The sequence below is a fragment of the Oratosquilla oratoria genome, chromosome 28 (assembly GCF_046742065.1).
Source record: "Oratosquilla oratoria isolate Oo_2021 chromosome 28, ASM4674206v1, whole genome shotgun sequence".
In the NCBI taxonomy this organism is placed as follows: Eukaryota; Metazoa; Arthropoda; class Malacostraca; order Stomatopoda; family Squillidae; genus Oratosquilla; species Oratosquilla oratoria.
In genome coordinates, this window is record NC_134804.1 from 15,844,365 (window position 1) to 15,869,744 (window position 25,380).

At 36.9% G+C, this 25,380-nt stretch overlaps 1 protein-coding gene across 1 annotated transcript in view; it reads right to left on the reverse strand.

The window, feature by feature from the left end:
• The window catches only part of LOC143040244 (tyrosine-protein kinase Fyn-like), a 34,942-nt gene extending 10,097 nt beyond the window's left edge, over window positions 1-24,845 (reverse strand). The window contains exons 1-5 of the mRNA XM_076210980.1: window positions 24,674-24,845; window positions 22,410-22,511; window positions 21,631-21,757; window positions 16,937-17,066; window positions 15,871-16,035 (exon numbers count right to left, since the gene is read on the reverse strand). Of these exons, the coding sequence (XP_076067095.1) occupies window positions 15,871-16,035; window positions 16,937-17,066; window positions 21,631-21,757; window positions 22,410-22,511; window positions 24,674-24,813 (664 nt within the window). The 5' untranslated portion in view covers window positions 24,814-24,845. The remainder of the gene's footprint in view (window positions 1-15,870; window positions 16,036-16,936; window positions 17,067-21,630; window positions 21,758-22,409; window positions 22,512-24,673) is intronic.
• Window positions 24,846-25,380: the final 535 nt, after the last annotated feature.

Consider the following 25,380-nt stretch of genomic DNA (forward strand, 5'->3'; position numbering starts at 1 on the left):
TTGTTTTGTTATCATTTGTCTGTCTGATTTTTATTTATTATTAGTTATATGTCAATTTATTATTATTTACTATTTACATGTTTGTTTATTAGTTAACTATACCTATGCATTTATTTATGTATTTTATTTGTTATATACATTATCATAGTTTTTATTTTTTTTTATTACCAATATGATTTTTTTTTCGCATCCGACCTAGATATGGATCAAAAGGTCTCCTGTCGGCATGCTCCGCCTTTGTAATCCTTTGTGTGTGTGTGTGTGTGTGTGTGTGTGTGTGTGTGTGTGTGTGTGTGTGTGTGTGTGTGTGTGTGTGTGTGTGTGTGTGTGTGTGTGTGTGTGTGTGTGGAGTATGTATATCTCTACAGTACATTGGTGAGTTAAAGTCTGGTAGCGTTCTTCACTTTAATATGCCAGACTGCTCTCCTTTCTCCCCAAATATCTCCATTTTTTCCGCCATATTTCTCTTTTTCTCCATCTCCACCTCTCTTTCTCTTCCCCGTCATATATATATATATATATATATATATATATATATATATATATATATATATATATATATATATATATATATATATATATATATATATCTGTCTCGATCCCTCTCCTCGCCATATTTCTCTCCCTTTAACTATCCCTCCCTATTCTCTTTCTCATCCCTCTCTCCCATTTTCTCGTTCAATAATTGTGTGTGGACATCCAAAAGTATTATTTCAACGAGCGCCAAATGAGCTACCAAACGTTGAAATTGATCAATAAATCGCTCTGGCCGTTCGCACCGTCGCGTTGCATAGTTCCTAGTTTTCCATCTTATCCGCACCGTTGTAAGCAGCCAATAGGAGAGCTTTATTCCTGCATTGTCCTGTTGCATATGAACTGGTCCCCCTCCGCGCCATTCTTTCGTCTTAATTGTCGAGCGTGGAGTCCGCTGTGTTCATTCAGGTTTGTGACGAAGTGATTAATTGCTTTTATTTTCATCTTTTATATTTTTACTTAGCGGTTGATTAGTTGATATTTGACATGATAAAACGATTAGGGCAGTAGACATGTATTTTTTTCTGATTTTATATAACTTTGCTTGCAATTTGTTGTAGACCAGTGCATCTCTATGCATAAGACAAACATACACATACATGCATAACGCATGACATGATCTTCTGATTGACATTTTGTACGTTTATTGTATCGTGAACGTAATATAATACTTGATTTGGTTAGGTTAGGTTAGGTACCGTCGCGGTACAAATAGCCCCGCAAATTTACTAATACTCACCGTGACGGTATACCGTCGTGGTACGAATAACACATCGTGACCGGTACCATCGATCATACTTCTTCGAACTGTTCGCACCGTGACGGTATGGCCAATAACGCACCGCTCGTTATTCGTACCGTCATGGTGGGAATAGCCTTGGCCTAAATAAAAATTCCTCAATGTCATCTATACTTGTGGCCGCCGGAGAGCCCAACGTTGCTCTTGTAGACGTTGCCTAGGCTTAACGGTGTTACTTTTCAGAAATGAGGTGATAGTATCCATAGTATACAGATGTATTAGTTGCCTGTATCAGCAATTAATTATATTTACATAATTTCATACAATATCTAGTTTTCGTAACCGTGTTTTTTCTGTGACATGAAAACGTCGAATTTGCAAAGGTACCTTTTTTGTTCTATGCTAAGAGGAAATTCCGGAATGTAATATTCAAATTTGCATTTATTTAAACGCTTAGTTCACTCACCAATCTTTATTTTGAACTCTGTGAACAATTTAATTGGATGCATTTTGTTGCAAGATGATTGAATGAAATATTCAATCCCTTGGATGTCCAACTTGCACACACACGCAATTTAGCTATAGCAAGTCAGATCACGACCTCTCCTAGGAAACTCCCCACCCGTGGTCATTTGGTTGAGCGCTAAAGGATACCTGTATCCTCCATTGCCAAGTGCAAGTCGTTATACGACCGATATAATTTTTACTATGTGTTCTATTGTTTGTATATATAAAAACTATGTATGAATACTGAGTGCCCATACTCAGTTCGTGTATTGTACATTGTAGAAGTAAATTAAACACTAGATAGTAGAGAATGAATTGTATATAACATTTTAATTTGACAACAGCCATCATTTGAATATGTATGTAAAATTTGCACCATTGGCAACTGCCAATGTTTTCCTCGCGTACTGATTCGATATATAGATCAGTCGAGTCTCAGAGAAATTAAAGAGAATAAAATCAACTTCATTTGACTCAACGCCTCCAAACCCAATGTAGACAACAAATATACAATTTAATGTAACAATACAGCTTAATTTTACATTATAGTAATCGTATGGGTAATATTTAATGTGTATCTTCACACATTGAACAAGGTAGATTGTAATTCTACGTTACAAAAGAATGACCTCCACAGCGATCGTCAATCACTTCGTTTAGGCCAGCCACCTTTCAAAGCAAGAGGGGCATTACCCCCCTGAACGGGAGAAGTGTAAACACCACACTCAAAGTGGGAGGTTGATTAACCGACATTTCGGTGCTAGTCCTAGGACCGTTCTCAGGGTTGTGATGAGGTACAGTGATCAACGATATTGGCCGCCACTGGAACTGGGAGAGGTAGCCAGTAAATGTATACATTCTATCATGCTTTTCATTTCATTGTGAGTTAAGATGTATGGGTGAACAATTGCGACCACTTATCACACAAGGTAATTGAATACGAAGTGCACGCCTGAGTTATAAGGTCGAGTTTTTCAATGAACGTGGATGAGACATAATTGGTCCTCTGTGGTCGTACGTGTGTGTACATCTGAGTTAATTTTGTAGCTGTTTAATATCATTGTGAGTTTAAGTTTTATGTGAGGACAATTGTGAACATACGAAGAGGTATCGTAAAGTTTTAATTATCACCCAGAAGTTATTCAGCTATGTCGATGAAATTTTGTCAATGTAATCACTGGTCCTCATGTGCATGATGGTGCAAAAATATTCTCTTAAGTTTGTTTATTATATTTTTCATTTTATTATTTTTTTCTTTCTTTCTTTTTCACATGTGGCGCTAGATGTCACCAACCTGCAAGGTGGAGAAGATTGAGGCTCGCAGCGTGATTAAGTTCCTGCATTTGAAGGGTCACAGTCCCCGGCAAATCCATGATGAAATGAGGGCTGTCTGTGGTGATAATTCCCCGTCATATGACACTGTTGTGAGATGGAAAAGGAATTTCCAAACTGGCCACATGTCCCTCACAGACGAGCCAAGAACTGGACGACCATCACGGACAGTGCGGCCACAGTGAAGAAAGTGGAGGATCTTATCCTGGAAGATCGGCGAGTAACCATCCACGTAATTATACATAAGACTGGTCTTAGTTACGGCAGTGTGTGGAAAATTATTCACGACGAACTGCACATGTCCAAGGTGTCAGCACGCTGGGTTCCGCGCTTACTGACTCCTCTCCAAAGGCAAACACGGCATGACCTGTTGAGGCAAATGATGACTCTTTTGAAGCAAGATGAAGAGGATTTCGCTGGTCGTCTAGTAAGTATGGACGAAAGTTGGATCTATCTGTATGATCCAAAGACCAAAGAGATGAGCAAGGAGTGGAAGCACACCACATCCCCTCCCTTCAAGAAGGCTAAGGTGCAGAAGTCCGCAGGGAAGGTCATGCTGTCGGTTTTTTGGGACTGTCGTGGAGTCATCCTCACAGACTACCTTGCAAAGGGTCAGACCATCACTAGCGCATACTACTGCACACTTCTGAACAAGTTGCGAGATGCTCTGAAGAAGAAACGCCGCGGTATGCTCACCAAAGGAGTCCGTCTCCTTGCCGACAATGCACCCGCTCACTCATCTCAAGCTGCGGTTGTGGAAGCAAGGCGATGTGGCTATGAAATCTTGCCGCATCCGCCCTATTCTCCCGATCTCGCCCCAAGCGACTTTTTCTTGTTCCCAGAGATGAAAAATCCACTGCGGGGTCGGCGATTTGATGACACAGATGACGTCATTCAAGAGGTGGAACAGTGGTTTTCAACGCAATCTGAGGACTTCTACAACAATGGCCTGCAGAAAAAAAAAAAAAAAAACCGATGGGAGAAGTATGTGACTCTGGACGGTGACTATATAGAGAAGTCTTAAGGACCACAAATAAAAATGAAGTATGTGACTCGTTTACTTCATGGTCATAATTAAAACTTTACGATACCCCCTCGTATGTCTTTGTTATGTCACATGTACCTTTTACTCGTTAGGGGGGCCATGGATGGAGCTGTCCAGGGTCCCCCTAACGAGGCTGTAACGAGACTACTGACTCCCTGTCCTAGTTCCAGTAGCCCCCAATATATTAAAGATTTTATCACCGTACCCCACCACACCCCTGAAGACGGTCCTAGGACTAGCACAGAAGTGTCGGACAATAAACCTCCCATTTTGAGTTTAGTGATTACGCTTCTCCCCTCTAACAATATATATATCTATATATATATATATATATATATATATATATATATATATATATATATATGTACGTGTGTGTGTGTACGTACACATACTTTTATACATATATATATATATATATATATGCACGTGTGTGTGTGTACGTTCACATACTTTTATATATATATATATATACTTTTATATATATATATACGTTTATATATATATATATATATATGTACATATGTGTGTGTGTGTGTGTGTGTGTGTGTGTGTGTGTGTGTGTGTGTGTGTATGTTTGTGTTCATATACTGTATATATATATATATCCACAACAAAGATATGTCGTAGCACATATGTAAAATAATACTGATGACCCACTTTCGGAGAAGAATAAGCGAAGATATTGAGATCTGTATATTTCGATCACTTACTGTGATCCTCTTCGGCAGATATGAGTTACAAAGTACAGAACAATGTGTATTTATAGTAAAGCAGTGAGGTAGCATGAGGGGACGAGGCTCAGGTCAACACGCCCGGCACGCATGCTCGCATCTTGGTGGCTCAGGTCACATGACCGGCGTAGCATGGGCCTTGGTGATTTTTGTCCACCGCTAATGTTGATGGTAACATTTTATTTATGGCAAAAGAAGAAATACAGTCTGGTGACCATTGACCATGGGAAATGTTATAATTTGGGAAATTATTTATTAAGGAGGATTCTACTATTTTTCTTCTGAAACTACATTTGGATTTATAAATTATTTCAGCATCGTCCCAATTTATTCGGTGGTTTTTATTGGCGACGTGCTGAAATACTGCGGAATTTTCCTGTCCGTATTTAACAGAGTTCTTGTGCTCCTTAACCCTGGTATTGAGATCTCGACCCGTCTGTCCCCAATATACATCATTGCAATCTAAACAAGGTAATTTATAAACTCCAGGAGTTGTATTACTCTTGGATCTATGATGTATATTGACAACTTTACTGAACAAATTATTAGGATAATGGAAGATAAAATTTACCTTTTCCTTTGGTAACATGTGAGACAATTCATGGATTGATTTGTTAAAAGGCAATTTTATGCTTCTATTATCCCAATGATGATTCATGGCGGAATGGGAATCTGTTTTGTGAAAACTAATTTTGGCCTTGCTAAGAGCTTTTTGTAAAAACCACGGTGGGTATCCTAATTTTGTTAGTTGATTTTTCACTGAATTTAGTTCCAAATCTAAGTATTGGGAGCTACAAATTCTCAAAGCCCGTAAGAATAGGCCTGAAGCTACACTATATTTTATTTTGTCAGGATGGTGGCTAAAGAAATGTAGGTAGCTCCCTGTGTGGGTGGGCTTCCTATAAACTGTGAAGGACAGTGACTCCGCATTTCTTATCATTAAAATATCTAGAAAAGGTAATTTGTGATCTAATTCCCATTCCACCTTGAATCTAATATTGTTCGTTAGGTGATTGAGCTGGTTGTGAAATTCTTGGAATGATCCCCATTCATCATCCCAAACCGTAAAGATATCATCTACATATCTATGCCAAAACATGGCAGGTGGTTTAATTTCCGGTAATAGCACTGATTCAAAATATTCCATATATAAGTTGGCTAGAACTGGCGAGAGATTAGAGCCCATGGAACATCCGAATTTCTGTTTATAATAAAGATCTTTGAATGAAAAAACATTGGTGTTGACGCAAAGTTGTGTTAAACTTAATATTTTATCTAGTGGCAGTGGTAGCTGGTTCTGGTATGGTTGTAATTTTACTTTCAAAAAACTCTAAGACTACCGTTACATCAATTTGGGTGAATAGCGAAACTACATCTAGACTTAGTAATTTTCTACTACTAGGTAGGTTGTGACTTTTGATCTTTCTTATAAAGTCTTCTGAGTGTTTTATGTGAGACTCTGAGAAACAACCTACATACGGTGATAGTATTTGTGTAAGCCATTTTGAGGTCTTATGTGTACAAGAATTCCTATTTGATATGATGGGTCTGAGGGGAATGCCGTCTTTGTGCAATTTTGGAAGACCGTAAAAGTTGGGCAACTGGGGATTAATGACTTTCAGTTTTTGGAACGTGTCTTTGCCTAAGATTTTAATGGCATGTTTGTTAAATTCTGAAGCAGTGCTTTTTAGAGGATTTTTTGATAGTTGTTCATATGTGTTTTTATCTTGTAATAGATCATGAACTTTGTTTTCATATTCTAAGTTATTAAGAATAACTAATTTCCCTGCCCAACTTTTACGGTCTTCCAAAATTGCAACAAATAAACAGAAATTCGGATGTTCCATGGGCTCTAATCTCTCGCCAGTTCTAGCCAACTTATATATGGAATATTTTGAATCAGTGCTATTACCGGAAATTAAACCACCTGCCATGTTTTGGCATAGATATGTAGATGATATCTTTACGGTTTGGGATGATGAATGGGGATCATTCCAAGAATTTCACAACCAGCTCAATCACCTAACGAACAATATTAGATTCAAGGTGGAATGGGAATTAGATCACAAATTACCTTTTCTAGATATTTTAATGATAAGAAATGCGGAGTCACTGTCCTTCACAGTTTATAGGAAGCCCACCCACACAGGGAGCTACCTACATTTCTTTAGCCACCATCCTGACAAAATAAAATATAGTGTAGCTTCAGGCCTATTCTTACGGGCTTTGAGAATTTGTAGCTCCCAATACTTAGATTTGGAACTAAATTCAGTGAAAAATCAACTAACAAAATTAGGATACCCACCGTGGTTTTTACAAAAAGCTCTTAGCAAGGCCAAAATTAGTTTTCACAAAACAGATTCCCATTCCGCCATGAATCATCATTGGGATAATAGAAGCATAAAATTGCCTTTTAACAAATCAATCCATGAATTGTCTCACATGTTACCAAAGGAAAAGGTAAATTTTATCTTCCATTATCCTAATAATTTGTTCAGTAAAGTTGTCAATATACATCATAGATCCAAGAGTAATACAACTCCTGGAGTTTATAAATTACCTTGTTTAGATTGCAATGATGTATATTGGGGACAGACGGGTCGAGATCTCAATACCAGGGTTAAGGAGCACAAGAACTCTGTTAAATACGGACAGGAAAATTCCGCAGTATTTCAGCACGTCGCCAATAAAAACCACCGAATAAATTGGGACGATGCTGAAATAATTTATAAATCCAAATGTAGTTTCAGAAGAAAAATAGTAGAATCCTCCTTAATAAATAATTTCCCAAATTATAACATTTCCCATGGTCAATGGTCACCAGACTGTATTTCTTCTTTTGCCATAAATAAAATGTTACCATCAACATTAGCGGTGGACAAAAATCACCAAGGCCCATGCTACGCCGGTCATGTGACCTGAGCCACCAAGATGCGAGCATGCGTGCCGGGCGTGTTGACCTGAGCCTCGTCCCCTCATGCTACCTCACTGCTTTACTATAAATACACATTGTTCTGTACTTTGTAACTCATATCTGCCGAAGAGGATCACAGTAAGTGATCGAAATATACAGATCTCAATATCTTCGCTTATTCTTCTCCGAAAGTGGGTCATCAGTATTATATATATATATATATATATATATATATATATATATATATATATATATATATATATATATATATATACATATACATATATATATATATATATATATATATATATATATATATATATACACGTGAGTATATGTAGACACACATACATATATATACATATATATATGTATATATATGTATGTGTGTGTACATGTACTGTATATATATATATATATATAGATATACATATATACAATATATGTATATATATTTATATATATATATATATATATATATATATATATATATATATATATATGTATGTATGTATGTATCAAGGACTACTATTACACAGGACGTGCGCACCCAGATCCCTGGGTCCGCTAGCGGAGGCCATTGCTTTCTTTGTAACCTAACATTCTATATTGGACAAATATATCAAAACTAGAAACCTAACATTGTATATAGGACAAATATATCAACTATTGACTTATTCAATGCAGTATAAGTTATTATAAGATTTTATAGTGAAATAAGAAACTATTTTTAAGGCACTGTTATGCTTTGAAGTGCCAATTTTAGCCGGACTTAACAAGTATTATTGTATGAGGTTAGTGGACACCAGGGTTGGCAATTTATCATTATTATTATTATTATTATTATTATTATTATTATTATTATTATTATTATTATTATTATTATTATTATTATTATTATTATTATTATTATTATTATTATTATTATTATTATTATTATTATTATCATTATTATTATCATTATTATTATTTCATCTTTTTCAACAATATAAAAAATCTATTTTTTTTATTTAAATCAGATTTATTTGATTTAAATAGATTTTTTTTATAGATTTTAAATATTGTGGGTTTGCTATCATATAGTTCCTTGACGTCAGCAAATGATGCTGTTGTTTTATTGTCAAGACTGATCTTCTGGCACTTCTCACTGATCCAGTTGTTGCGGATGCACTTCAGAAGATGCACTGTGTCAAAAAGGAGAAACCAGACACGCTCTTTGTCAAGAGGATGCTTGGCTGTGGCACGGCAATCACCCGGAAAATCAAACAGCTTACAGTACTGCTGGTTTATCTTGTGGTTGTCTGTGATAGACCCGATGACACGCCCACCTGCCCTCTCAACATGAGCTGCGGTCTCCTTCACATGCTCAAGCTGGTATGCTGCTGTAAGCTTGTGGACGGGTGTCACAGAAATCATAATACTAGGCCCTCTGTGCAGCGACTTCATCATAATACATAGCATAGAAGTGGCCTTGCAGTCTGGCTTGTTCACTGCCATGCCACTCAGAACCCCACCAGAAAATGCAACAGTTGGCCGAATCTGTACTTCATCTATCAAGAGAAATACATTCTTCTGCTGCAGTGTCTTCACTTTGGCAAATGTTTCCCTCATCACCTGATCCTTGTCAATAGATGAAGTGATGTACTGCAGCTCGCGTTTCCTTGGCAGCACCAAAAAGTCTCTGAGCTGTTCATAACTACACTTTGGGTATGATTCAAGAGCAAAACAATAATCATTCATGGAAAACTGTTTCTGTGATAAAAGTTCCAACTGACTTGTCAAAAATACCAGCTTCTTCTCATTCTCGGTGTTTACACAGGCTGACGTGTGGGTTTGAAGAAAAGTGACAATAATCTCAATCTTTTTATCAAACGGGATGTCATAGTTAATTGCTAAGCGCACAGCTTCGGCGAACTGACCATACGACCTCAAACCATTGTTGGGATGAAGTGTCTTACCCAGTGGTACACTAATGCCCTTCTTGAATGCACGGCAGATCAGTGGGCTACACAACGTGGGCGTGTTTTCGACAATCACAGACAGTCTGCACTCACTGAAATTTTCTGTCATGAACAGACACACTAACATTTCTTCCGATCTTGAAATAATTAGTTCCTGTACTGCTTCTGTAGGTCACGTTCAGGTCTAAAAGCATCAAATGAAGTAATCGTATCTTTCTGAAGAAAATGCCTCAGTTGCTTGTCTTCGGCCTTCGCCGGGCGAGGTACAGGTTTTGAAGATGGCAGACATGAAGCAGGCACATTGAAGACACTAGGAGGGATCGCAGGTCGTGTAGAACCACCAGGCAATTTGATAGAAGGCGTGTTGGGACCCCAGTGTTTCTCACAAATGAAAAATCTGTCAGAATCAACAACAAAGTTCTTACGTGGTGGCAGCACATCAATCCACTTCTGTCTTTCATAACGGTCTTTTTGGCAGTCGAAACACTCGGCACCTGTTATCCTTGTTATAATTACCGTTGCAGTTCACAACACCACACTTATTCGGCATTTTGAATACACAAAATCAGCAAGAACCTACGCAAACAAATACAATCCACGCGGGAAAGACGAAGTAACACAACCTTAACACCTCCATTGCTAGTAGCACACTGGACCAGTGTTACCACTCTGGAAAATGAAAAAAACCTAGACAGCTTGCCAAAAACTACTAGATTCGAACATCTTTACACAACATACACATGAAAACATTTTGAAGTTAGAAAACTGTATACATCAAACTAATTACCACTGCCTGTAATGGTGCAATAATCCAAACTTTCACAACCAATCACTAGTTAGTCAAGTTGACAACTATGAGCTAAACTCGTCACTTGTATGCAAGACTGTTGTTGCAATGCTCTTTACGATTCTGCACTTAAAAATTGCACAAACTAATAATTCGGATAATACAAACCTCAACCGTCCTGCAACCATCTATATACTAATGTAACCAATCAATCGCGCAAACATACTATAAGCAAATAACAAATGCGCCAATTTGACTGACAATTTCTATGGAGTTCGTATGATAATATACATTCAATTCATAGTAACTGTACGTGTGAATGTGTTATAGCTAATTTTCAAAACCTCTCAATGACAAATCATGCTTTCATGGAATAATTCGAGAAATATTAGACAGAAGTGATGCAGAAAAATTACATTTTGCGAAAACAGATACAAACTTTGACGCGAGCGCGACAGCCTGCTATATTTTGTACTTTGTAAGATGGTTGCGTGATTAGTAGGCAGGGTTGCCAATTTAGCACTTTTGGTGCCAGATCTGGCACTATTTTTCTGTATGGCTCAAACTTTTTCAATCTAGCATCTGGCTCCAAATCTGGCTCCAAGAATTTGGCTCCGTAATGCAAAATTAAACGTTTTTATTAGGATCTTCAAAATATACTAGATTCTTGATATCCATGACGAAAAAACACTAGACTACTAGATTGAGGCAAGAAATAATAGATCTAGTGGGAAAACACTAGGAGTGGCAACCCTGCACTGGACTGGCCTTCGCTAGCGGACCCAGGGATCTGGGTGCGCACGTCCTGTTTAATAGTAGTCCTTGATATATATATATATATATATATATATATATATATATATATATATATATATATATATATATATATATATATATGTGTGTGTGTGTGTGTGTGTGTGTGTGTGTGTGTGTGTGTGTGTGTGTGTGTGTGTGTGTGTGTGTGTGTGTGTGTGTGTGTATTTACCTAGTTGTATTTACCTAGTTGTATTTTACGGGAAGGGGAGCTATGCTCGTGGGGTCCCGTCTTCATATCTCATTTTATCTAAACTATTTTTAAATTCATGTATTGTTTTTGCACACACCACTTTCTCATCTAACTTGTTCCAACTGTCTATTACTCTGTGAGGAAAGCTGTTCTTTTTCAAATCTCTTCTATAGCTGTCTTTTTTTATTTTCTTTCCGTGTCCTCTTGTATTTCTGTCATCCCATTTTATCAGATTCTCTCCATCAGTAATTTCTATGCCTTTCATGATTCTGTAAATAGCTATCAAATCTCCTCTCTCTCTTCTTTGCTCTAGTGTCTGTAGTTTAAGTTTTTGTAGTCTCTCTTCATATGATAGTTTTGAGAGTGTTGGTGCCAATTTTGTAATTGCTCTTTGTATTCTTTCAAGTTTTTTTATACATTTTTTTGTACTTGGTGACCATATCGTTGCTGCATATTCCAATCTTGGTCTTATCAGGGTGATTAGGATTTTCCTCACCATTTCTTCATCCAGGTATGTAAATGCCACTTTGATTGTTCTTATTAAATTATAAGTTTCTCCAAAAATCTTATTTATATGTTTCTCAGGTGACATATTATTCATAACAATGACTCCCAGGTCCTTCTCATTTTCTACTTTTTTTATTCCTTCTTCTCCCAAATTATATGCTCCTGTTATTCTGTTTTTGCTTTTTCCAAATTCCATTATACTACACTTTTTTGTATTGAACTCCATCTCCCACTTCCTACTCCATTCTTGTACTTTATTTAGATCTCTCTGTAGTGATTCACAATCTTCTTCAGTTTTCACTTTTTTCAATAGTTTTGCATCATCTGCAAAGAAGCTCATATAGCTTTCAATTCCTTCATCCATATCATTAATATATATAGCAAACATTATTGGGGCCAGAACTGTTCCCTGCGGGACACCGCTTATTACTTCATTCCATTTTGAGTGCTGGTCTCTTATCACTACTCTCATTTGTCTTTCTTGCAAAAAGTCTTCCATCCAATTTAGCAATTTACCTTGTATTCCTCCTTCAGATTCTAATTTCTTAAGCAACTTCTTATGTGGTACTTTGTCAAAAGCTTTTTTTAGGTCTAGAAATGCACAATCAGCCCATCCATCTCTTTCTTGTATTATATCTATTAGCCTTGAATAGAAACATATTAAATTGGTGACGCATGATCGTCCTTGTCTGAATCCAAATTGCCTTGGATTTAGTACGTTGTTTTTTTCCAAGTATTTTACCCATCTATTTTTGATAATTCTTTCACAAATTTTTGCTATTGTACTTGTTAGAGAGACTGGTCTATAGTTGGTAGGTTCTTCTTTATTTCCTCCTTTATATATAGGTACTATATTTGCTTTTTTCCAATCTTCTGGAACTTTTCCTTCTTTCAAGGAACTGTTTAGTATGCTATGTATTTTGTCTGCCAGTTCATTCCTGCATTCTTTCAGAATCCAGTTTGCTATTTCATCTGGCCCATTCGATTTTCTGACATCAAAATTACCCAAGTGTGTCAATATTTCATTCTTTGTTACTTCTATTTCTTCCATAGGGGGGACTTTTTCTTTCCACTCAATCTCTTCAGGTTGTATATTTTCCCTTGTAAACACTGATTTAAAATGTTTGTTCATAATTTCTGCCATTTCCATTTCCTCGGTGTATTCAACTCCTCCTTGTCTTAATTTCTCCAAGTCTTGTTTGTTTTTCAGTTTATTGTTTACAAATCTGTAGAATATTTTTGGTTGATCTTTACACTTTTCTATAACATCTTTTTCATATTTTCTTTTTTCCTCTCTGCACTTTTGTACATATTCATTTCTATAACCAGTATATATTTTCCATTTTTCAGGTCTGTCTTTTTTCCATCTGGTCCAGGCTTTGTCTCTTTTGTCTTTTAACTCCCTACAACTTTTGTTGTACCAGCATTTTACATATTCTTTTTCTTGTTTTTGTCTTGGGACATACTTTTCCACTCCTTTTTTGTAAATTTTTGTCAAAATATTCCATTTCTCTTCCACTGATGTTTCTTCTTTGTATATTTCTTCCCAGTTTTCTTGTTGGAAGAATTCTCTTATTTTATCAAAGTTTGTTTTTTCATACATCATTCTTCCTTTTCTATATTGTTCATTTCTTTTCATATATTTTTCTTCATTAAGTTCCAGTTCAATCAATATGTGGTCACTTTTACCTATTGGTGTTTTATATTCAATCTTGTCCACTATTCTAGGTTCAGATGTAATTATTAAGTCTAGCCTCGATGGTTCTTCTTCATTTCTATACCTAGTGTTCTCTTGTATCCATTGTGTCATTGAATGGTCAGTAATCATCTCAAGTAGAGCATTTCCCCATGAGTCATCACCACTCTTTACTGTCATTTCTTCCCAGCAGATTTCTTTGCAATTAAAGTCGCCCATCATAACTATTCTTCCTCCGTCTTCTATTATTTTAGTTAATGCTATCTTTGTGTCCTCTAACATACTTTTATGTTCACTCTCCTCCCATGAGGCTGTTTTCGGAGGCACATAATTGATCACAAATTTTCTGCTCTTCTTATCTCGGTCTTCCACTTCTATCATGATCATCTCTACTGTATTCTTTCCATATATGACACCTTTCACGTTTATATCCTTCTTAGTCAGGAACATAACTCCACCCCCTTGTTTTTTCTCTCTGTTTCTAATCCAATAATTGTATGCATCATGTCCTACACTGTTGGGTGGTAGTGGGCCTTTTAATTTTGTTTCTACAATTCCCATTATGTCCGGTTCTTTTTCTTTCAAATAATCATTCAGTTCATTCAATCCTGTTATCAATCCATCTATATTTGTGTAAGACGCTCTTAGTTTTCTGCCACTTCCATTGTGTTCTCTGTTTCCCTTATGTTTTTCTTTAGTATGTCGAACTGCTTTATTTTCATGTTCACTACTCTCCAATAGAATCTCTCTTTCTCTGACTCCGTTCTTTCCTCGTTTTTTGCCTTAGCTTTAAGTCTTTTCTGCTTTTCTGCCTCTCTTTCCTCCTTATTCATTTCTCTTTTTATCCATACCTTTTTATATTGATCATTTGTTGCTAGTTTCCCTGTTTTGGATAGAATTTTCTCTGCCGTTGTTTGTGACCTGAATTTAATCTTAATTGGTCTGGTCTTATCTGTACTATATTTTCCGAGTCTGAATTTTTCCTCAATTTCCTTTATAATTTCTGGTTCATCTTCCTGGACTAATTTTAATAAACTGCTTACTCTTTCATTTTCCTCCTTGATTCTTGCGGTTCTATCTGGGTTATGTTTCTCATCCATTCCTAATATAATTATACATTTCTTTTTGTCAGCTAATTCTCTTACTATATTCTCCTTCTGTCTCATCACTTTAATAACTGAGTCTTCATTATGTTCTTTCAATTGCTGTTTGACTATGTCAGTGAATGAAACCTTATTCCCTTCTTGGGTTGTTCTCCAATTTTTAGCTTCTTTAGCTATTTTCTCTCTGTTTTCATTACTATTCTTCTTCAATTTCTCATTCTCCTCCTTTACATTTCCTAACTGTCTTTTTAGGTCCTCTATTTCTTCAGTTAAGTTTCTGTTAGCCTTCTCTAGTTGTTCCAACCTTTCAATTCTCTGGAAAATGGAGTCAACATTACCTAACTTACGTTCCAAGTCCTCGATCACCTTATTAACTCTCTCCTCTAGTCTTATCAGTCGGGGGGGGGGGTTGTGTCCCCCCCACCCTCTTTAAATCCCTGGAACATATTCTCGTCACTTTCTACTGTATTGCTCCTCTCTATACTTCTAATCTTTACATTTTTATTAGACATTTCATCCTCACTCAGTCTTTTGTTTACCTTTCGCTTGTCTGGCTGGGCCAAGTCTACTCCCTCCTCATTTCCTTCCATTTCCCTCAGTAATCCCTCCCCTTTTCCTCTTTCCCTACTTTCCCACTACTCCACGAGCAATTTCCCCCCCAACCCTGTAAAAACACTAGGCACTTCTCTTTGCGTTGGGATCCACAGACTTCAGTTTTCTTCAGAACGTCATCCAAGCCGTCCATTCGCTGAAGTGTGTGTGTGTGTGTGTGTGTGTGTGTGTATGTGTGTGTGTGTGTGTGTGTGTGTGTGTGTGTGTGTGTGTGTGTGTGTGTGTGTGTGTATACATATATATATATACATATATATAATGTATATATGCGTATACATATACAGTACGTATATATATATAATATATATATATATATGTATATATATATATATATACATATACATATATATAATATACTCACACTGAAAATTACCTGCATTTTTTGCAATAACTTACCATACCAAACTTGGCCAAAATATCCTTCCCCCAGCAGTTTATGTAGTTTAATCTTATTCCTGTCCACCTCCCAGTTGTCAGTTGTCTCCCAGCTAATGACGGGAAGGGCTGGTGCGGGTTTTTTGCAAGGTTGTGCGAGCGTGCATGTCAAGCCGTAACTCATATCTGAAATGATTCGATGGGAATAGTAAAATGATAGATAACAATGAACAAGAGTACAATAGTACAGCATGATACAAGGCAAAATAAAATTTTCCTATGCACTAGATATTTAGCTATCTGTCAGCAAAAAGCAGCCCTTCTATTCTTTAGGCACAATATCACAATGAAGAGGTAAATTGGTAATGGAGAGATTTAGGAGGGTAGCAAAACCTAGGCTATGTGGATAAATTCATCCTTTTATTATTTTTCTAATTCTATTTATTCATCGATTCATTTGTTAATTTTTGTTTATTTCTATTCATTCATATATTTATCTATTCATTTATTTACTTATATATTTGATTATCTATTTATTATTTGTTTTGCCTGTATTTACTTATCTGTTTGTTAGTTTATTTATTTATTTATTTATTCAAGTAGAGATTAGACTTTCATAAATAGAATACTTTAACTTGACCCGTAAGGACGTCATTAAAGTCCCTAAAATATTGGCTGGATAAAACATGCTTCATACGGAGCTTAAATTCGTGGTTCTTAATATTTTGTTAACTGAACGAAAGGTCAATAATCTGTGGTCCATCTTTCCTAAATATTCACATATAAATATAAAGGAATAAATAACATGACCAGTTCCGCAAGAAATTGACCTGGTTCTTAATTAGTTCAAGCAGTATTTGTTGGTGCAATGTAATTATTCCCGGGCCGATCACAACCAGCCGCCATTTTCCCAAGTTGGATAAAAAGTAAAACAAAGCTTGGGGCTCTTTGCCTCGAATAAACATTTCTTTGGATATTTCTTTAACTTCATGATAATTGCAATACCCTTTAGTGCTACAGTAAATTTATCAGATTCTGTAACTCTGTCACTGGGTCACGCTATGATCCATAACAAATCGTCACTCACACGAGTAGGCTTCGACAAGCTCGTGAATGGAGGAGAAGAGTTGGGAATCGGCCATGAATACATTTCCTTGATCGTCTTCTCGAATTCGGTAGTGCTTGATGATGAAAGTGCCCCGCAACACACTAAAGTCCTGCAGGATGAAATATTAAATAGTAAATTAGTTTTTTTGCGTCACCCAGAAAACAGTCTATTAAAGAACGTGCAGAAAAAATGTGATGCATGTATACATAAGTCAGGATGCGAGTACAATTTCTTAGGGGTGCATGGACCATTATTTCTAGATTTATATTCCCTAATTCCCGCTAGACCATTTGCGGACCTTGGGCTTCATTACATTTTTACAATATATTTTTTATAAACATTATACTTAAACCATAACGAATATGAGTTCTTTCCCGTTTCTGGTAGAAAAAAAAATCCATCATCAGATATGAAGGTGTGACGTTGATTTAATAAATTGAACGTGGGCGCAAAATCTTTAGATATGCATTACAATAATAAAGCATGTTGGCAGGAGACATTTCGGTCTATAACGAAGTCGGATGGACGTCTGGACCTCATCTGGTGGTTTCAGGACGTTTTGGATGGCCAACATGACATTGGGATGGTCGCTAGCTAAGTAGAGGTGGAGGGCCCAGGTTGATTTGGCAGCGACGGCAATCTGGGCAATTGCAACGTTTCTCCCCGGCCATCTCAGCTTGTTCGAGTAACATCTTAACTTTGTTATTCTGTCTGGGGCCTTAGAAGAGGAGGTGGGCGCTGACGTCGCTGGAGATTATGGCATGTTCGAGGCTGTCTACAGCTAGACAAGGATCTAATCTACCATTGATGTTATAGACATAGTGGGTGGCCAGCGATGGTCCCCCAAAGAAGATGCGGACGCTGACATTCTTGGTGTAATCACCAAACCTGGACTAATATCTGTGTTGGGGAGGTTGGACCGAATGGCGGGATAGATGTCATGACAAGTATTGAAACTGGGACGGTAGTGGATGTCAAACCGTACGAGAATGAGTATGTATCGTCTCGTGTAATGAAAAAAAAAAAAAGACAATGCCAATCTTACCATCGTGAACGGATTGTTTGGTGGTGGCCTTCTTATTAGTGACACCCAGATAGCTAAAGTAGAGGAATCTTACTTTCCTTGCTGTTACCAGCGGCGGATTGTGAGGTGGACTGTTCACTGATGATGTAGGTGTCGGTTGACCTCTGTATCCATAAACTCGATGATTAGGTATTAGGTACTTTAGGCGCAGTAGGAAGTATGTTGTCTCGCAGGTGCTGAACCATTTGCAAGGACCGTTGACCAGGTTTTTAGATGCTGGGGCAATCCTGGACAGTAACTACGTCACTGGTCGTTTCTTTGAGTGGTTCTGATGCGATTGTATGTCTGTTCCTCTTTCCTAGCTGGTTGGCAGGAGCGCGGATCTGGCCGACGGAGACATTCTTGGTCTGTCTAGCGGGTGATGGGTCTGGACAGCTTCAGTCTGTATCTGAGAGAATGACTTGAGCCGTTCTTCATCTTCTCTTCTTGGCAAGCTGTTTTGCTGGTTGTTACTTGGCCTGTTTGCTTTTAAGTAACTTGCTCTGCGGACTGTATCACATGAGTTGGTAGGATTAGGAAAGCCTTTTTCACTGGAACTGGAGCAGGATTTTATATTAATGTGGGTGTGGATGTTTTATTGGGCTGCATGACATCAGTCATTTTTCAACGAGATAGTGCAGTCTCTGGTTGTTGCTACATGAGCTTTTCGCTCGGCCAAGTCACTATCACGGTGGTAGCGGGGCGGGTCATCTGGAACAGGGAATTGTACTTTGCCAAATTGGTAATGGTTACTTCTGGGATGATGTCGATGTCGTCGGTGGTCTTGTGCAAGAATGAAACACTCTCCAGGGTCTGGGATGACTTGTCGCTCCTCTGAAAGCGGGATGGAACAGTGTCTTCGGCTGTTAGTTTTTTTTCAGTATCGCTGCAGTTTCTGTATTTGTAGGCTGTATCAAATTGGTGTGTCATACAGAATCACTTCAGAGTGGCCTTGAGACCGGACTGGACTTTCTCTAGTATTACCAAGCCCTTGGTTTCTGGAGTAACTGTGCCCTCTATCACGACTGTAACTAGACCTTTGTTGCTCTTGGCTGTCCCAGGTATGGTGCCGACCATCCTTGGGAGTGCTGACCTTCTTGGATGTAAATGCCGACAGGGTCCTCAAAGTACGTGCGTCCATGCTGGAGTCATTACTCAAATATAGGTCTTTCTCCACAGGGAGAGCATTGCCCCCTGTCATCTTTGCAGCTATCAGTGAAATCGACAATTAACGTCAGGGGAACCCATGATCACTTCAGGAAGGGTGTTGTGACTGCTTTGGTGAGGCATAGTTTGAAAAAAATCTTAGTATATAAAATGTGATCCCCGGAGGGCCGGGAAGATGAACCTTTTTTTGGATACTTATCCGTACGTACATCTGGCTAGAATGGACGGAAAACGCTTGCCCACTTTATACCGAAGGAAGAAGGCAAAAAAAGAAAGAAAAAAAAAAAGGAGAAATTTGTCCGTGTTTGTTTCCCCTCTTTCCTCTACTCTTTTGCCTTCTTCCTCTGGCGCAGAGTTGGCAAGCGTTTTCCGTCCACTCAAACCAGATCTGCTCCTATTGTGTGAATGGACAAATTTCCTACACCAGGTTATCCTCACCCGCCCCCCGTCCCTCCGTGAATGACAGAATGACTCAGATCTTTTTAACTGCATCGATGTACTTGATATAGCCATAACAACCAGTCTTCTCACCTCATCATCAGTCTATTCTGGACTGCTTGGAGAACAAACACACCTTGCTTTCTTATTTAATTGCATCACCATACCCGCCGATATCTCCTGCACCCTAATATACACTATATATGCAAAACATTCACAAACATAGATGAATATCAAATTTGCTGAGAACCATGGGGAATAGAGACATTGTCCAAAAATTTGTCTATTTTAGATTCGAAAAAAGCTTTTGGTATATGTATGTAGATTCTCAAGCATTTAAGAAGGATATAGCCAAGAACTGGTTTACCAATAGAGTTATTGATAAGTGGAATGAACTTAGTAACCACGTAGTGAGTGCTGAAACTACTGTTTTAAGAGAAGGTTAGATAACTTTATGGATGGGGATGGGAGGTGGTAATTGACATGGAACTGCCTAGTGTAAGCCTTGTGGTCTCTTGCAGTCTCCTTCATTCTTATGTTAACAAGTGAAACGCCGTGCCAAATATAAAGGCTTTTGTAAAGAACAGGACACTTGTGAAGGGCAGGATATGTCGAGAATGGGGGAACTACAATAGCTAACAGAGTCCCGCAGAATTCTGTACTAGCACCTATAATGTTTCTGGTTGGTTAGAGGGCAGGATAGATAAGATGGGGGAGAGGGAGGGAGGGGGGAATTCGGGGTTTCTGTTATAGAAAATATACAATTTGTTGCAGGAAAATCTAGACAGAATTCATGATTGGAGTCAGGTATGGAAAATAAATGTCAATACAAAAGAGTAGAATATCACAAATAGGTAAAAGTACTTAGGCTATCACTAAGTGTATTTATTTCTCCAGTGAGAAATAAAGACATCTTGTAAAAATAGAAGGACCTTGAGGTATTGGTTATAGATGATTTGTCACACGGGAAACATATAAACAAGACTGTTAGAGACATTCAATTTATTAATGAACGTATGAGAATCGATAATCTGATCCTCCTTAGACTGGAGTATGCAACAGTGGTGTGATCTTCACGCATAAAATAAAAAATAAATAAATGAATAGGTAAATAAATAAACAAATAAATAACTAAAAAAAAAATAAGTATAGAAACAAAATAGTTTCATTAATAAATTAATACATAAATTAACATATACAGTATGATAGTATAACATAAAGATAAAATGAAATAAAACAAGTTAAAATAGAATTAAATTAGATAAAGAAAAATATAATAAGATTAAATAAAATCAAATAAAACAAAACAAAAATCGAGAAAATACAAAGAACAGCATCCTAGCAGACAGGTCAGACGAGGAAAAATTAAAAAGCTAGACCTTCCTTTAATAAAAGAAAGAAGAGAGAGTTGACGTGACTTTCTAGTTTAGAGCCATAGGAAGGAATGATAGAATATACAAAGAAGATCTCATAGTACGAGACGGAAGAACAAGGAACTATGGAAAACTAAAGAAGATAAGGCGCTTCAAGGCTGTATTGATTTTTTTTTTTTTTTTTTTTTTTTTTTTTTTTTTTTTTTTTTTTTTTTTTTTTTTTTTTTTTTTTTTTTTACATACGCATCACTTTGTTTAATTACCTGGGTGAAAAAATAGCCCAGCCAAGAAGTATATATTATTTCAATTAAAATTGACCGTTGAAGACACAGATGCTACCTCACACCATTTCCTCGTTACATGCGTAGTATTCCACAAGGATGCGTCAGTTTGTGAAACAAATCAAATGAAGAAATAATTGAGGTTGGCATTATAAGTTGAAAGCTAAGATTGATCAATTGAAAGTAGAGTATACTTTCAATTCCGTATATCATAATTAGGTAAACACACACACACACACACACACACACACACACACACACACACATGTATATGACGAAATCGTATTCTATGGATAACATACGAAGTAATGATGTTGCAATTTAAGGAAACCAGGTTTCTAAACTTCTAACCTTGAGACTGAGCGAATATTTGTGAGTAGCTTGGTTGGCCAATCGGACCAGGAAGGCACCCTTTTGGTTGACCGGGTCCAAAAGCAACTGCTCGGCGTATCTTCGCGGTATTTCTCCAAAGAACCAACTGAAATCAAGGACGAGAGGTCAAGGGTCAGGCCCTCAAAGCAGAATTGTTAAAAAAAAAAAATAACATAATTTGCTTTAGACATTTTGCGTGCAACTTAGCATCGGACCAAATGGTCTGCCGTTTGCATTTGCTTCACATTGCAATGGGAAACGGTAACTCTTACTGAGAGGATTTTCATCGCCTCTGAATGACAAAGATAAGATACGGCGACTTCCATTTGAGTAACTAATGCCAGTAAACCAAATGACAACTGTTTAGGCTAGTAACTTTCATACAGTCACTCATGCCTGTAACTCACGAGAATATCAGTCGTCAGTAATTCTCGTCGGCTGGCATAAATTCTTACAGCAGAGGTCAGGGACAATAAATTTAATGGGGATGTCTGTAAATACTAAACTCAGCGAGACCAGCTGGCATCATTAATTTTCATTAGAGTGATTAATACCAATAACTTCCATATGAGCAACTAACATCAGTACCTACTATGAAAGTGGATGGGGCCACTCATCCAGTGACAACGGCCTATGTAAATAACTCATGGTAACATGATAATGAGGCACGTGTGACTCATGAAAGTACCTGGCACCAGTGACTCATGATATCAGTTTGTACTTGTGAATTTCACGTGGCAAAGATCCTAGGAACTTACTCCTGTGAATCAGGGGCAGAGATAGGCGCGATGTAGGCCTTTGGCACGTAACCTTCCTTCCCGTTGGCAGTTAGTCTGACTTTGACCCACACTCCGTCGTGCCTGAGGAGAAAATAAGAAGTGTATAACCATGAAATTTATATTAATTAGAAGGGGAAGAAAGAAAAGTAAAAGAATGAGGTAGTGGAGAAATAAGAAAAAGAAATGAAAAGTAATATGTGTCTCAGGGAAGAGGACCTTCAAATACGTGATGGTGAGGCGAAAAATAAATTTATGATAAGAATAAGAAAGGAAGATGAAACTCGAAAGATATCACATTTTCTAATTTGCAATTTCTGTAGAACCCACCTTAGATGTTCTCCCCAGCTCCCAACCTGTGATGGCGTTATCCAATTATTCCCATGCTCCCATAGTTTTTGTTGTAATTCTTATATTCTTTATAGATCTTTCCGCCCGCGATATTTCGCTCTGTATTTTGTGATATTATGGTTCATTACAAAGGCGGAGCACGCCGACAGGAGACCTTTTGGTCCATATCTAGGTCGGATGCGAAAAAAAATCATAATGATAAATAATAACAATAATAATAATAATAATAATAATAATAATAATAATAATAATAATAATAATAATAATAATAATAATAATAATAATGATAATAATAATAATAATAATAATAATTATAATAGTAATGATAATGATAATAACAATAATAATAATAATAATAAAAAGAATAATAATAATAAAAAAAACGATAATAATGTAAACAACAAATAAAATACATAAATAAATCCATAGGTATAGTTAGATAATAAACAAACAGGCAAATAGCAAACAATAATGAATTGGCACATAACCAATAATAAATTAAAATCAAAACAGACAAATGATAACAAAACAAAAACAAATAATATGAAACAAATTGTAATCATTACAGCACCTTGCTTAGGTGTTTATCTAAATGATTCTTAAAGCTTCGAACTGAACTACATTCCAATAAGATTTGTAGTTTAAACTGAACAACCACAACGGCATATTGGTACTACGTATTCGATTCTTGGGGAACGTCAAGACTTTAAGTGATAACTGCAAGTGAATTTTTCCACTGTGGCATCCCATTTCCGTTGGTGATCGACACAACAGTTAGTTGAAAATTTCAATCTGTGGGACCATGAGGCTGGATTATAGTGTTGTTCTGCTTCCCCAAAACTAAGTAAATCCACAGGCGGGAACTGGTTATAAAAGCAACAAAAGGCCCAACGATTTCCAGAGATGTATACGTGTGGACGGTTAGTAGTGTTGATCTGATTTCATTCGAATTTACTTCATGGTAGCGTGCTGTTGTTTAGAAGTTCAAATGTACCTAATTTGAAAATTAAAGGTGTCTAATTATACTGGAACATGGATTTAATACTTACCAAAGTCGGTGATAACTAAATAAATTGCACAAAAACTCCTTTTTTTATAATTACTGATCCTATCCCTAAAACGTCGTCTGCTTCAGCCATTCTCCTAAAACCTACGCGTGGCGCCATCTACTCCGCAGTGACGTCATGAATTATGTTTATTCTTCATGTATCGTTATTGCGTTTGATGAATAGTGATTGTGTCGAGTGCCGCAGACTCTTTGATATCAAATTCAGGAACTATAAAAATGAGCAAAGAAATACTGAGGAAAATAGACGATTGGAAAGAAAAGAATAGGAAAAAAAGAGGCGGGAAATAGCAATATATTAATAACATATAGAACTCAGGGAGAAATGCAGGAGAAGAAAGCTTACGATAACACCCCAGCAACAATTATGTAATTCATCTACTGAACATACACGGAGAGCTGAATGATGGGGCTAGATTATCTTACAATAATTCTGATTTACCTTTTTTTAAATTATGCAAAACAAATTATAAGAAATGTTTTTAGACATTTTGTTTAAAATTATCAGACAAATAATCTTAGAAAAATAAATCCAGGAGAAATGATAAATGAATAACAAAGATTTTTCACAGTAAAATGAGTATAATAAAAGGGAAAATAAAACAAAACAAGAGAGAAAATAAGTTAATTAGGAAGACAGGGTGTTGGAACGGGGCCGACGATACTATAGACATCGACATCACTGATAACCATGTAATTCAATTTACAGAATACCACTTTGACGGGTTCTCGTATAGGCAGACACAAACAGTTGGCTAAAAGAAATAATTGTGGAAGTTCGTTTTTAGCCTTGATATAATTATGAAGAGAAGAAAATGGACATCCTTACTCGTCAAGGAATTGAAGCCTGACTCCTTTCTTCAGCGATAATTCGTGATGTGAACGAGCATTATAGTCGTACAGGGCGACCATCATCAAACCGGAGATTTTGACGGCACCGTCGATGTTTTCATCTTCGCCAAACATCATTTCTTCCGAACGATCTGAAGAAAAAAAGCGAAACTTAGAGAAAGAGTATTCAAACTCTGGTCAGACCAAATGAGTGTAACTAGTATTGGAGATATTTTTAGTTTGGTAGATGACTAAGACCGTCACGACTTAACTCCTACTCAGACCACTACGCTTCATGCATTAAGATTGCAAGTTATTTTAAGAGAGCACTTCTAGATGGACCTACAGCAATATTCTGGCGGCTAAGGGAAGTATTGCGTTTAGAATAAAATAAAATAATATATTACACTGAAATACATGCTCTCACCTACTCTTATTCATTGAGAAATAAGACCATCCATCAGATCTATCAGATGTTTTATTTAAAATGAGAAATTTTCATTGAGAAATAAGACCATCCATCAGATCTATCAGATGTTTTATTTAAAATGAGAAATTTTCATTGAAAGTAGCTTTTACTGTTTTATTTTTTTTCCTGTGTTGTTAATACTCATTTTAGTAGTTCCAATGATTTAACAAATTTATTACCTTGCTTGTTTCCCCTTTTCAATATCCTTTATACAATGGACTCACATAACCTATTAG